The 12500-nt window shown below is 47.7% G+C and overlaps 1 protein-coding gene across 7 annotated transcripts in view; it reads right to left on the minus strand.

Moving 5' to 3' along the window:
- LOC118316315 (nuclear receptor coactivator 3) overlaps positions 1-12500 on the minus strand; it is a 46346-nt gene that overhangs the window by 508 nt on the left and 33338 nt on the right. For 3 of the 7 annotated variants that reach the window (XM_035644008.2, XM_035644009.2, XM_035644010.2), the window contains 16 exons: positions 12280-12366; positions 11289-11429; positions 10765-10912; positions 10022-10524; positions 8797-9941; positions 8579-8708; positions 7399-7554; positions 7086-7316; positions 6824-6929; positions 6548-6719; positions 5559-5888; positions 5323-5421; positions 4480-4741; positions 4183-4360; positions 3845-4067; positions 1-3067 (listed from right to left, as the gene is read on the minus strand). The exon at positions 1-3067 is cut by the window's left edge and continues 508 nt beyond it. In XM_035644008.2, coding sequence (XP_035499901.2) covers positions 3056-3067; positions 3845-4067; positions 4183-4360; positions 4480-4741; positions 5323-5421; positions 5559-5888; positions 6548-6719; positions 6824-6929; positions 7086-7316; positions 7399-7554; positions 8579-8708; positions 8797-9941; positions 10022-10524; positions 10765-10912; positions 11289-11429; positions 12280-12366 — 3923 coding nt within the window. In that variant the 3' untranslated portion in view covers positions 1-3055. The remainder of the gene's footprint in view (positions 3068-3844; positions 4068-4182; positions 4361-4479; positions 4742-5322; positions 5422-5558; positions 5889-6547; positions 6720-6823; positions 6930-7085; positions 7317-7398; positions 7555-8578; positions 8709-8796; positions 9942-10021; positions 10525-10764; positions 10913-11288; positions 11430-12279; positions 12367-12500) is intronic. The other 4 variants (XR_004795167.2, XR_004795168.2, XR_004795165.2 and 1 more) reach the window with 4 other exon arrangements.

A 12500-nucleotide genomic window follows, 5' to 3' on the forward strand; every position in this document is an offset into this window, starting at 1 on the left:
GCAGCAACAGTAAAAGCGCACATGAGAACTTTGCACGATCTACGTCAGGAACGGTTTGTCTACGCACTGCGGCGGAAGGACGAACGGAAATCTTTGGATTGAGCGAGAGTTCAAAGGTTTTGATTCCTAAACGATAAAAGCTTCACAGGAAAAAACACAAAGAAAAAATAATTACAAATAAAATAAAAGGCAAACTGAGAAGTTCAACAGGTTAATTTTGGGGGATTTAAATGCTTTTGTCGTGTTGCTTCTGTCAGGATTTTACTACGAACTATTATGGGCCACACAGAGAGAAAATATGATATGAGACTTTGAGAATAAAGTCGGAAATTTATGAGGATAAAGTTGTAATATTACAAGACCAAAGTCAAAATATTTTGACAATAAAGTCGTAGTATTTTTGGGTTAAAGTCGTAATATTATTAGGATAAAGTCGTAATTTTACGAGAATAAAGTTGTATTATTACAAGAAAAAAGTCATAATTTTACGAGAATAAAGTCGTAAGATTATGACAATAAAGTCAAAATATTCTGAGAATAAAGTCGGAATATTACCAGAAAAAAATCATAATATTCCGTGAACAAAGCCATAATATTATGACAATAAAGTCAAAATATTCTGAGAATAAAGTCGGAATATTACCAGAAAAAAATCATAATATTCCGTGAACAAAGCCATAATATTATGACAATAAAGTCAAAATATTGCAAGACTAAAGTCTAAATATGACTTTAAAAAACTCTTTTAACTTTTAATATTACAAGAAAAATAGTCAAAATATTAATCGTTTAATAAACGTTTCACATATGATAACGTGACGTTAACGTTCCTGTTTTCAAGGCTCACGTCTGTTTCCTGGGTTGCTTTTTATTTTCGTGATATAAAAATAAAATTCTAATTTTTCTAGTAAAATCACGACTTTATTCTCATAATATCACAACTTTATTCTCGAAGTCTAACTTTTAGTTTTTTTCCTCCATGTGGCCCTAAAACTCCGTCATAGGATTTCACATCTGCGAACAAACAAAACCCCCCAAAAAACAGTTCAACCTCTGATTGACTGATTTCCATAAGTCTCATATCTGAGGCTGAAGGAGGAAATAAGCAGAAGTGAAGCTTCATGCACGGAAAACATGAGATTCCGGATCAGAACAAAATATCAACCCCACCACATCCGGGTCAGACGTCTGGGCTCCGACGAGCCGAACACAATCACGTGTCAACTCTTTTTCTTACAGGCATATTTTGCGTTTTGGCCCAAAAAAAAATGTATTTACTTTTTAAAAATGTACTCGCTAGCACCTGTTTAGCTACGACTGTGTCCTCAGAAAAAATAAAGAGAGACTTTAAGATTTGAAGATCACAAAAAAACAGAAAAAAGAAAGGGCCGCTTCCTTTTTCCCAACCGGCGCTGAAAAGTACTGAAAAATAAAAGCTATGATGACCTATGACGGAATAAGAAAATTACACTTTTAAATATTGAGCCGTACAATCTGTGCAAAAAACAGTATGTGACCTACAAAAGCATATATATATTTATATATATAGTACATTTGAAGCATATTTACAATTCATATTCACAGACGAAAGAAAAAAGAAAAGAAAGAGGGAATAAACGGCTCCGGACGAGACATCACGTCTAATAATAATAATAATAATATTAATACTGCAGTACCGTCGCTCAGGGGACACGATTTTCCGCTTTGTCCTCAGGAGGAGAAACCAGGAAGGAAGGAGGAAGGATTATTGCTGTCGTTCTTGAGTGTGTGAGCTCAACACGGATATCATATCATATCATATCAAATCATATCATAACCAGTCCAAGGTTATTTCTGCACCAAGAGCAACACTGTAAAAAAAAAGGAAAAAAAATCATCTCTCTGGAATGATACGACGACCTCGTGAATCAGTAGAAATATTCGTGGAGAGTTTCTGAAATTTAATCTGTTTTTTGTTTTTGTTTCTCAATAGTGTTTTTTTTTTTTTTATGACTTTAAAAACTATGAATTTTTCTTCTTTTTGTAATAAATCGGTTCACTGTAGAAGCGAGAGAGAGGATAAAATCTGTGCTTACTGCCTTTCTACTGGTTCCCGCTTCAGAACAAGGATCATCAACGTCACTCATCTTCCAATCAACAGCCAGTCTCTCAGCCCGCACACACACACACACACACGCAAGCACACACACACTGCTGCTGTGTATCATTTCTCGGGTAAAGGCCTCATATTGCCACAATCCGTTTGACGTTGGCCTTTCCTTTAAAGTGCAATCAGCCAACAAAATAATTCAGTCGTACTTTCATGCTACCGACATTCAATCTTTTGAGTGTCACAATCTGAGCCGCGCTCGTCATCATCGTCGTCTGGGAAACCGCAGCTCTTTTTTTGTTTGTTTTTTATGTCACAGAGATTTTTTTTCGAAGAGCAGCAGATTTAAAAAAATCCCACAGAGACGAGAGAGAAAGAAGGAATCTGAACACGGCTTCGTGGTACATTCGACAGAGGAGGAGGAGTTTGTCCCAAGTGTGTGTGTGTTGACTGAGGAACACACACACACACACACACACACACACACACACACACACACACACACACACACACACACACACACACACACACACACACACACACACACACACACACACACACACACACACACACACACACACACACACACACACACACACACACACACACACTGCTCGTAGAGAGGAAAATACAGGAGGAATCACAGATGAGTCTGTCAGACAGTCTTTATGTTGTTTGTGTGTGTGACGGAGTCACAATGTGAACAACCGTGTGTGTGTGCTTTCCTGTACGAATGTGTGTGACAGTCCGTTCGTTTGTTGTCCTCACACTGGCCATTAGTCCCACAAAAAAAGGAAGTTGACTCCCCCGTGTGGTGGGAGTGCAGCACTGCACACACACACGCACACGCGCGCACACACACACACACACACACACATACACACACACACCAGCTGACCCAGTGCTTCAGCTGCGTCCCGACTCTGGATGGAGGTCACAGTGAGAGAAATGCTTCTGTCACCAGCTTCAGCAGTATTTCTACATCAGAGGGAGAAAAGAGAAGAAAATATTATTCTCTCCTCATAAAACAGCAGCAATTTATACGTTTATATTGAAGATAATCTTAAAACAACACTGAGGCGCCAGAATGAACATCGGAAAGGATTATTGAGAAAAGAGGGAAAATCTCCTAAATCAATTAAAATTTTTTAAAACGTTAAATCAAAAGTGAATTTAAGACTTCAGTGTTTTCGGGAATTAAGACAAAAAAAGTTAGTAGTAGTTTTAAATTCCATCTTTGTTTTTTCACAGACGATAGACAGATTTTCATCCACGTGTGGAACAATTTTTTTTTTCCGAATTCCAAGAAAACTGGAAAGGAAAATATTTATCCACGAGCAGTTTACAGTACAAATATAAGGATCCACTGAGATGAACTGAGCTAATTGTCCAGTCAGGTTCCATTAAAACCCACCGCAGTAGAACTGGAGGCAACAAGAAGAACTCAAAACTCAAACTGTGAGAAAAAAAGTAGAATAGATGATGGAAAATATGGCGTTTCATTGACAAATTTGAAGAAACTTAAGCTGTTTTTCAGACATAAACTCCAGGAAATGTCAGTGTCTGAAAGCAGCTTTACAGTGTCCTCGTCGCTCCACACATCAGATGACTACTGTCGTTTTTCATCTCCGAAGAAAGTGTCTTGTGACGTTTAAGCTAAAAAAAACTCCTTCAATAACAGCAAGAAAAAATAAATACATATGTTCATGTCAGTATCATTTTAAGATGTGAACCTCTTCTGCCCCCTACAAGTACCTGATCGGGCCCCATGGGCATGCGTCCCATCACCATCGGGTTCATCCCCATCTGTCCTCCCATCTGGCCCATGTGTCCTCCTCCACCTCCTCCTCCTCCTCCTCCGCTGGCCGCCATTCCCCCGTTCATCATCATGCCTCCGTACTGCCCCAGAGGTCCCTGCTGCCCGAACTGCTGCTGCCCCGGAGGTCCCTGCTGCCCGAACTGCTGCGGAGGGTACGTACTGACGAAGATGAAGATGAAGATGAAGAAAGGCGAGAGCGAGGAGGAGGAAGAGTTAACTACACATTCAAGAATAAAAATAAACTGACTCTCTCCTCCCCCGTTTGACGCTGTACCTGTTGCGTCCCATGCCTCCCTGCGACCAGCCTTTCATGTCAGCGCCTTGGTACATGGGACCGCCCTGTGGGTGCTGTTGCATCATGGGATTTTGAGGCCCCAGGCGGCCCGGCATCATGGCATTAGGCGGACTGCCGCCAGATGGGCCGAACGAGGGGTCTGCTTGCTGTCCCATCCCTGTGGAGATAAAATCCTTCAGCCTTTTCTATTCACAGATAATAACTCATACACATCAGTGCACAGACTCACCAGCAGGGGGCAGCAGCACTATAATTTATATATATATATAAACTCACCGTAGTTGCCACCGTAGCCGAACTGCTGCGGGCCCGGCTGGCCCATGCTCGGACCTCCCATCGCGGGGTCCATGCCACCAGGAGCCGTGACGTTCGGAGGCGGACTGAATCCCCCTGCTGCCGCCGCTGCAGCCGCCGCTGCGGCCGCCGCCGCCTGCTGCTGCTGCTGCTGCATCAGCATCATCATGCGCTGCCGCCGCATCTGCATGGTGACCATCTCCCTGCTGCGCTGGGCCATCATCTGAGCGTTGAGGAAGCCCTGCTGCACAAACAGACACAATCACAGAGAATAATAAATACACAGATTCAAATGAGCCTTCAGGTCGGCAGCAGCTGTATGAGTGAGAAGTTATCAATGTGTGGATTTTTGTTTGTCCTGGTTCTTTCTATTAGTTTGATTTCCTGAAGATTTTAAAGAGCTAAAAAGACGAGTGACCTTCTGGAGGATTAACCACAACCAGAGGAATATTCCACAGATTTAAATTGGTTAACTATTCATTAAGTTAAGACTTTTAAACTCTTTATATAATTATAATGATTTATTAGCAAGTGGTCCTTAAAGATTTCATTGGTGCAAACGCCCTCCAGGGCTCGGACAGAAGTATTTGAACGTCTCTCCTCTAACAGAAAACACTTCTTTCCGCGGGGCATCACTCTCAAACTCACAAACATCTGTCTCAGCCACGTGACTTCTGAGCGTGTATTCAATAATCTCATTCATTCCAAAAATCTACACTACAAGCTACGGAAAAGTGGGAGTCAAATTCTTTGTATGTGTTGACGCACTTGGCAAAACTCTGAGGATAAAATACATATTTTAAAAGAAGTGATTTTGGCGTCTACCTGTCCGGCCATGCCAGGCTGCATCCCAGGCCTCATGGCGGGGTTCACTCCCGGGTTCTCCATCTTCATGGCCATGCCCTGCCGCGTCTGATTCATGAACTGACGACGGAAATAAAGAAGATTCAAACAGAAGCCAATCTTATCCACTGCTGCAAAAAGCTAATACTAATGTTGATTATGCATCCCTCTCTATGGCCGATGGTTAGTTTGATTATTTTCCTGTTCTCGTACTGTACCTGCTGCCCCTGCAGCCTCTGCTGCAGCTGGAGCCTCATGGGCTTGTTGGCGCTCATCATCCGGGGTCTCATCATGTTGGCGCGAGGGTGCCCCATGCCCCCCATGCCGCCCATGCCGGGGAAGCTGCCGCCCTGACCCATCTGTGAGAGCATGGGCCCAAACCCACCCTGCTGGGCCTGAGCCTGCATGGGGTTCCCCCCATAGCCGGACTGCTGCATGGGCATGGTGGGCGGTCCGGGGTAGCCCTGTCCGTAGTGGGGCTTCTGGTCCAGCACCATGGACGGGTCCTGTCCTGGGAAAGGCTCCAGCTGCTGCTCTCCTCCCTGCGTCTGGAGCAGACGGGACGAGGGGAACAAAAGCAGAGAAGTTTGTCAAACTTCACCATCTCACAGATGAATTTCCAGCTGATCGACTCTGGAATCGTCTCTCATCAACTCCTCTTCTCCCTCTGGACTCTTTAGTGTTACCGGGCGGAAAATCAGGCTTTAAAATTCTCTCTGAATTAGGGGAGACAACGCATTAGGGCCATTGTAGAAAATAAATAATACGGACGGTGAGGAAGGTTCCGAGAAATTAACTCAGAATTTCTGAATTTCAAATTTCCGAGAAAAAAGTATTTGTCGCTTTAATCACCACTGATGTCCAACTCTATGTCTGCAGTGGACGACCTAATCAAATTATACTTTGCAATCGGATTCAGCAATGAGGAAATACTCATGCTTTTGATCCCAGAATCACCACACTATCATACGTTTTTCTCCTAAATTCGTGACTTTATTATCTCAGAGAATATCTGAGTTTCTTTGTCGTACATTTACCACTTTCATCTCGGAAATTCTGAGTTTTTTTCTCGAAATATTACCCCCCTCCCGCGGATCCTTAATTATTATTATTTCTTGATACGATGGCCCTAATACGTCATCGTAATTACAAGTCATGACACGCAGACTGATCTTCTCTCGTCGATCATCGTGTCTCGTGAGTTCACCTGGCTGACGAGGTCTGGGATGCCCAGGGCTCGGTCTATCTCCTCCAGGGCGATGCCGTCGGTGTTGTTCAGCAGCGAGTCCAGCTGGTCCAGCAGTGCCCGCTCGTCACTCTGACCCTCACTCGTGGTCGGGGGCACCAGCAGGTCGTCCAGGGTGCTGCCGAACTGCCGCCTGCAGCAACAACAGAGCGGCTCAACGTAAATGACTCTGCTCTGTTCATTGTAAAGGAAAATATATCGTTATGAATATGGATGAAACAGGGTTGTGGCACTGACCTGTTGCCCTCCATGCCCATCATGGTGTCTGGCCAGGAGGGGGACTGGCTGGGCAGGGCCTGCTGGCTGAAGGGGCCCATACCCATGCCCATGTCGGCGGAGCCTCCTACACCACAAAGACAGAACAGATGATATTTAAACACAATGTGCAGTCAGACGCTACAGGATGTACAGGCAGCAGCTCATGAACAGGGAGACATACAGTGTATGACAATTCAACTGACCTTTTTCTAAACAAAAATGAAGGGAATATTAATCTCACCCATATCCATGAGCTGCTGCTGCAGCATGGACCTGGAGCCCGGCACGCTGTTGGAGCGGCCGACCATGGGCCCCGACATCATGCCCTTGCCGTTGTTGTACTCCATGCCCGGGCGCATCATGGACGGGTGTCCCGCTGAGCCCACGGGACTGACACTGGAGCGGGGCATGCCCCACTCGCCCGACCCCCCCATGGGAGACCTCTGGGGAACCATGCCCCTGCTCATCGGTCCTGGTGATGAATGTACACAGAGGATATGTCAGTACCATGGAAACGAAGGGGGTGAGGAAAGAGAGATGTGCTGAACACTCACCCATGTTTCCAGGGTAGCTGTCTGGGCTGCCCAGCATCTCCTGCTTGATGAGCATGGGTCGTCTGCCGGCTCCCCCAGGGCCACCGGGAGGCTTCCCCTCCATGGACATGGTCCTCTGGAAGGGACCCCGAGGCCCCGCACCCAGTCCTGGACTCCCTGTCAACAAGAGAAGAAGAAGAGACTCACTGGCCGGCCGATGTCTGAAATTCCTGGAGAGTGAGTAGTAGAACAATGTTCCGTGAAATTAAGAATGGGCAGTGTGGGCTAAATACATTTTAATGGAGACATACAATAGAATATTTAGTTATAAAGTTTTTCTCATGAAGCTGTGACCCAACAGAGGACGATGTGAGGGCGAGAGAACAGATGTTTGTTACAGGAAAAGCGTATGATTGCATAATTATGGAAAAATTTAAACAGACCAAACAATGGTAAATGATTAGGGGAATTTATCTGCATGTATATATTTATCTAGAAAATTACCTTTTAGGTCAAATGGTAAATGGCCAATATTTATATACAGTTTTCTAGTCATAAACTTCAGTTTTTTGTTTTGTGTTTATATATTGCATGTGTGTTTTCTCTGCACTTAATATTTGTTTAAATAATTTAAAAAGAGTTTGAATAAGAATGGGTGATAATGGGAAACTCTTTCTCCTGTAGTATTCTGAAAACAAAAGTTTTTCTAATAACAGATTCTTATGGATCCATAAATTAATTAATATATGAATTCTACTGTCACACTTCTCAACTATGAATAATTGTAATGTACTTCATCGTGCACATATTCACACACTTCACCTCTTTAGCCTCATCAGCGTCTTCTTCACTCATTGATTCAGAATGCATATTTTAAAACTTATATGCAAAACTTTTTTTAAACGTCTTTTTACCGTTGAGCTACGGATTAATTTTTTTCTGGATGTAATTGATTAAAAATTCACCTGACGTAATTATGAAATGCTTCCAGTCGAAAGCTTCTGCAGACACATGGTCAAGGTGACATGATGTTAGCAACTGACGACTCATTATTTTTGTAGTTTTGTTTTTGAGGATCAGTTCAAAAATGTTTAAAAAGGTCAGAAAAGACCTGCAGTTTTGGTGACCCTGCAACAAAACTCAGAAAACTGATGACATCAGATACGGTGTAACGCTCATCTTTCACGTAGCTGTCACTCACCCCGCAGGCTGTCGTCAAGGCAACCCTGAGGTTTGGTCCCTGTGTCGTTGGCCCCTCCTCCGGCCTGATCCGGGTAAAAGTCTGAGCTGGAACCCCTCAGGTCTCCCAGGATCGACTCCAGGTTGTGCAACTGAAAATAAAAAAAAAATCTAAATTATTACATACTCTCATCGAGATCAGAGGAAGTAAGTCTGAGGAAAGACATCGAGGGATCTTACGTCGTCAGGCGGTTCAGATTTGATCTTGCTCTCCGGATGCTCAGGTGCGGAGCCAGGCCCGGATCCGGGGCCGTTTCGCGGGGGGCCGCCAGCGGCCCCCGGAGGTCCCTTCCCCTCTAGCTCTTCGAGTTTGGGCTTGACATCCAACGGCTCTTTGGAGTCGTCCTTGTTGAGGAGGTAGTGGAGCAGAGCGTGGGTCTTCTCCTTCTTGGGGCTGTGCTGCTCCTGCTTGGGCTCCGTGACGGACCCAGGCCCGGCCCCCGATCCTCCCGTCCCGACCTCGCCACCATCCTGGTTCCCGAGTGTCACCTTTCCCGTGGCCTCGGCCGTGATCTTGGCGACGTCATCTGGGGTGTTGCCATTTTGGAGAAGCTTGTGGAGAATCTTGTGCTTCTCCTGCAGTGAGCCCGTGTAGTGGGCCGACGATAGCGATGTGGACACTCCCCCTGGCCCGGTCACCTGGCATGGATTGGCACTGGCTGAGGCGGAGGAGGAGGAGGAGACCCCAGTGGACGAGGGGCTCGTCATGCCTCCGGCGGGGTCCTTACTGTCTGATCCTGCGGGAGTGCTGGTTGGTGGGGGCGGTGCAGGGGGACCCGTCGGCCCACCACCGCCCATTCCCAGCTCCTCCGTTGGAGAAGTCAGCAGCTGCAGCAACTTCTTGTGCCCCTTGCTGTCCTGTAGCCTCCGAGAGTGTTCGGCGCTCGCCACCCCGGCCTCGTTGCTCCCCTCCCCGGCCTCTTTAGTCGCTGAACCCGCCTGGCTGTCTGGTCGGTCTCCGGAACTCTCAGCCTGAGGATGCTGCTGCTGCTGCTGCTGCTGCTGCTGCTGTTGCTGCTGGTGGTGGTGGTGGTGGTGGTGCATCGGGTGGTGATGGTCTGCAGGTCCGGGCACTAAGCCTCCCGCCGGGCTTTTGGAGCCGTCTGGTCCTGGTTTGGCAGGTTGACTTGGCTGAGAGGAGGAGGAGGAGGAGTGGATGCTGGGTGAGCTGTCTGGTTTGTGGGCTGGCGAGGGCGACATCAGCGTGGAGGGGAGCGAGCTCCCCACTCCCTCACTGATGGCTTGTAGGGCGTTCAGGGAGCTGCTGGAGAAGGAGGTGGTGCCGCCTCCACTGCTGCCAATGCCACTCATCGGAGAGTGAATGCCTGGGACACGAACAAAACATCAAATCTGATCTAATAAAACTACTAATAATACTAATCTATCAATGATCCTTTCAGCTTACCTCCAGGAGAAAACTGGTTGGCACCCATTTTCGGGCTCCCTCGGTTCCGCGGTGACATCAGGAGTCCCCCCGGCTGGGGGCCGCCCATCCGGGGGCTGCCCGAGGGGCTGCTTATGCCTCCGAGCCCGAAGCCGCCGCTGCTCTGAAACGGGGGCTGCTGAGGGTGCGGCTGCATGCCCTGGCCCGGATGAGTCATGGGGCCCATCTGACTCATGTGCCCCACCTGATTCATCGGCCCCATCGGATTCATCTGCATCATGCGGTTGCCCATGCCGCCGCCGCCCCCACCGCTGCCCCCTCCGTACATGGAGCCGCCTCCCATGTGACCCATGTGGCCCGGCTCGTTCATGCCATAGCCCCTGTTCATGCCGCCCATCCCCATCCCACCACCGCCGGAGTTCATGTTCATCTGGGCGTTGGGGTTGGGGCCTCCCATACCCTGTTGTCTCATGGGGTTAGGCATCATGGTCCCGCCCTGAGATGAGCGGTAACCGTTTGGTTCTCTGTGCGGAGGAAAACAAACCAACAACCATGAACCACAGCTCTCAGACTAGAGAGGCTTTAATATAAATGCAACCGAAGAAGAAGCTTCCTCACTATTCACAGGACGTCAGTGTATAAAAGGTACTTCAGCTCCTACTTCAGCTATTCATGCAGCCTGAATGCCTCGGATGCCTCGCACAGATATGATGGAAGTGCTGTTTTTTTTTTTTGTGTGTGTGTGTGTGTGTGTATATAAGAACCTCTGCAGCAGGTGAGTGGAGATGAAGCCCTGCGGCTCGTTGCTCATGGGGTGGCGGTACAGTTTGCTCTTGGTCTGGGCCGTGACCGGCGTGCCGTCGGACAGGGAGAAGCGGTACAGCGGCGTCTCGGCGTGACCCTGCAGGAAGGCTGCGGAGAGACGCACACATCGATGGATTAACACCAACGGAACATCTCCGACAAAAAGGTCATCGATCACTCGAACCAACTCTTAGATTACAATGAAGATCAATGATGTGTAGCGCTCCGATTCATATTCACATTCATGAGATCAATACCGATGCACAAGGTGTGTGTTTATACATTTGACCAGCAGGTCGAGGTCGACGTCGATGCCGAGATAACAGATTAAAAATGAAATAATTTCAGTCACAATGTTCTCCGCTGTAAGAACAGTGTCCTACGACAGAGTTGATGAAACATCCTGATGCTTTCAAGCTCTTTCATTTTTGGAATTTATCAGAAACTAACGAGGTGAATTCACAGAGTTTCGTGAGTGACCCACCCTCGTGGTAGTGTCGTTTGTGTGACCACGGCTGCCCGTCACTGTGCTGCAGGAACATCTGAATGCAACGCCTCAACAAGTCCTCCCAGCCCGGACGCATCGATGCTCGCAGAGAGTTCTGGTCGATCTGGATCAGTTTACCTGCCAGAGGGAGGAGACAGAGGGAGGAGAGAGGGAGGAGAGAGGGAGGAGAGAGGGAGGACAGAGGGAAGAGAGAGGGAGGAGAGAGGGAAGAGAGAGGGAGGACAGAGGGAAGAGAGAGGGAGCGCAGAGGGAGGACAGAGGGAAGAGAGAGGGAGGAGAGAGGGAAGAGAGAGGGAGGAGACAGAGGGAAGAGAGAGGGAGGACAGGGAGGAGAGAGGGAGGACAGAGGGAGGAGAGAGGGAGGAGAGAGGGAGGAGAGAGGGAAGAGAGAGGGAGGAGAGAGGGAGGAGGGAGGGAGGACAGAAGGAGGAGAAAGGGATGACAAAGGGAGGAGAGAGGGAAGACAGAGGGAGGAGAGAGGGAAGAGAGAGGGAGGAGAGAGGGAGGAGGGAGGGAGGACAGAAGGAGGAGAAAGGGATGACAAAGGGAGGAGAGAGGGAGGAGGGAGGAGAGAGGGAGGACAGAAGGTAGAGAGGAGGGAGAAAGAAGGTAGAGAGAGGGAGGAGAGAGCGAGGAGAGAGGGAAGAGGGAGGGAGGACAGAGGGAGGAGAGAGGGAGGAGAGAGGGAGGAGAAAGGGATGACAAAGGGAGGAGAGAGGGAAGTTAGAGGGAGGACAAAAGGAGGAGAGAGGGAGGAGAAAGGGAGGATAGAGGGAGGAGAGAGGGAGGACAGAAGGTAGAGAGAGGGGGGCAGAGGACAGAGGGAGGAGAGAGGGAGGACAGAGGGAGGAGAAAGAAGAAGTACAGGAGTTGAGGTAAACAAGAGAGATGAGTCAAACCTGCTCATGGATAAATATATAAAACCAACTCCACGTTGTGTTAGTTGGTTTGTTGAGCGTCGTCTCACCTGAGAGCTCGTGTCGCGTGTTGAAACTCTCCGTTCTCTCCACGGCCGTCACCCGACGGGCCACACAGATCATACATGACTGCAGGTCTGCACACGAGAGGAGAGGAGGCATGTTTCATGAAGAATGAAGCTAAACTTTTGTATTTGACATCAGATGTTCCCGTTTTACGTTTTTTTGGAAAAGCAATTTGTCAGATTTTTCAAAAAACAACAAAAACGTA

This window comes from Scophthalmus maximus, chromosome 3 (genome assembly GCF_022379125.1).
Source record: "Scophthalmus maximus strain ysfricsl-2021 chromosome 3, ASM2237912v1, whole genome shotgun sequence".
Taxonomy (NCBI): domain Eukaryota; kingdom Metazoa; phylum Chordata; class Actinopteri; order Pleuronectiformes; family Scophthalmidae; genus Scophthalmus; species Scophthalmus maximus.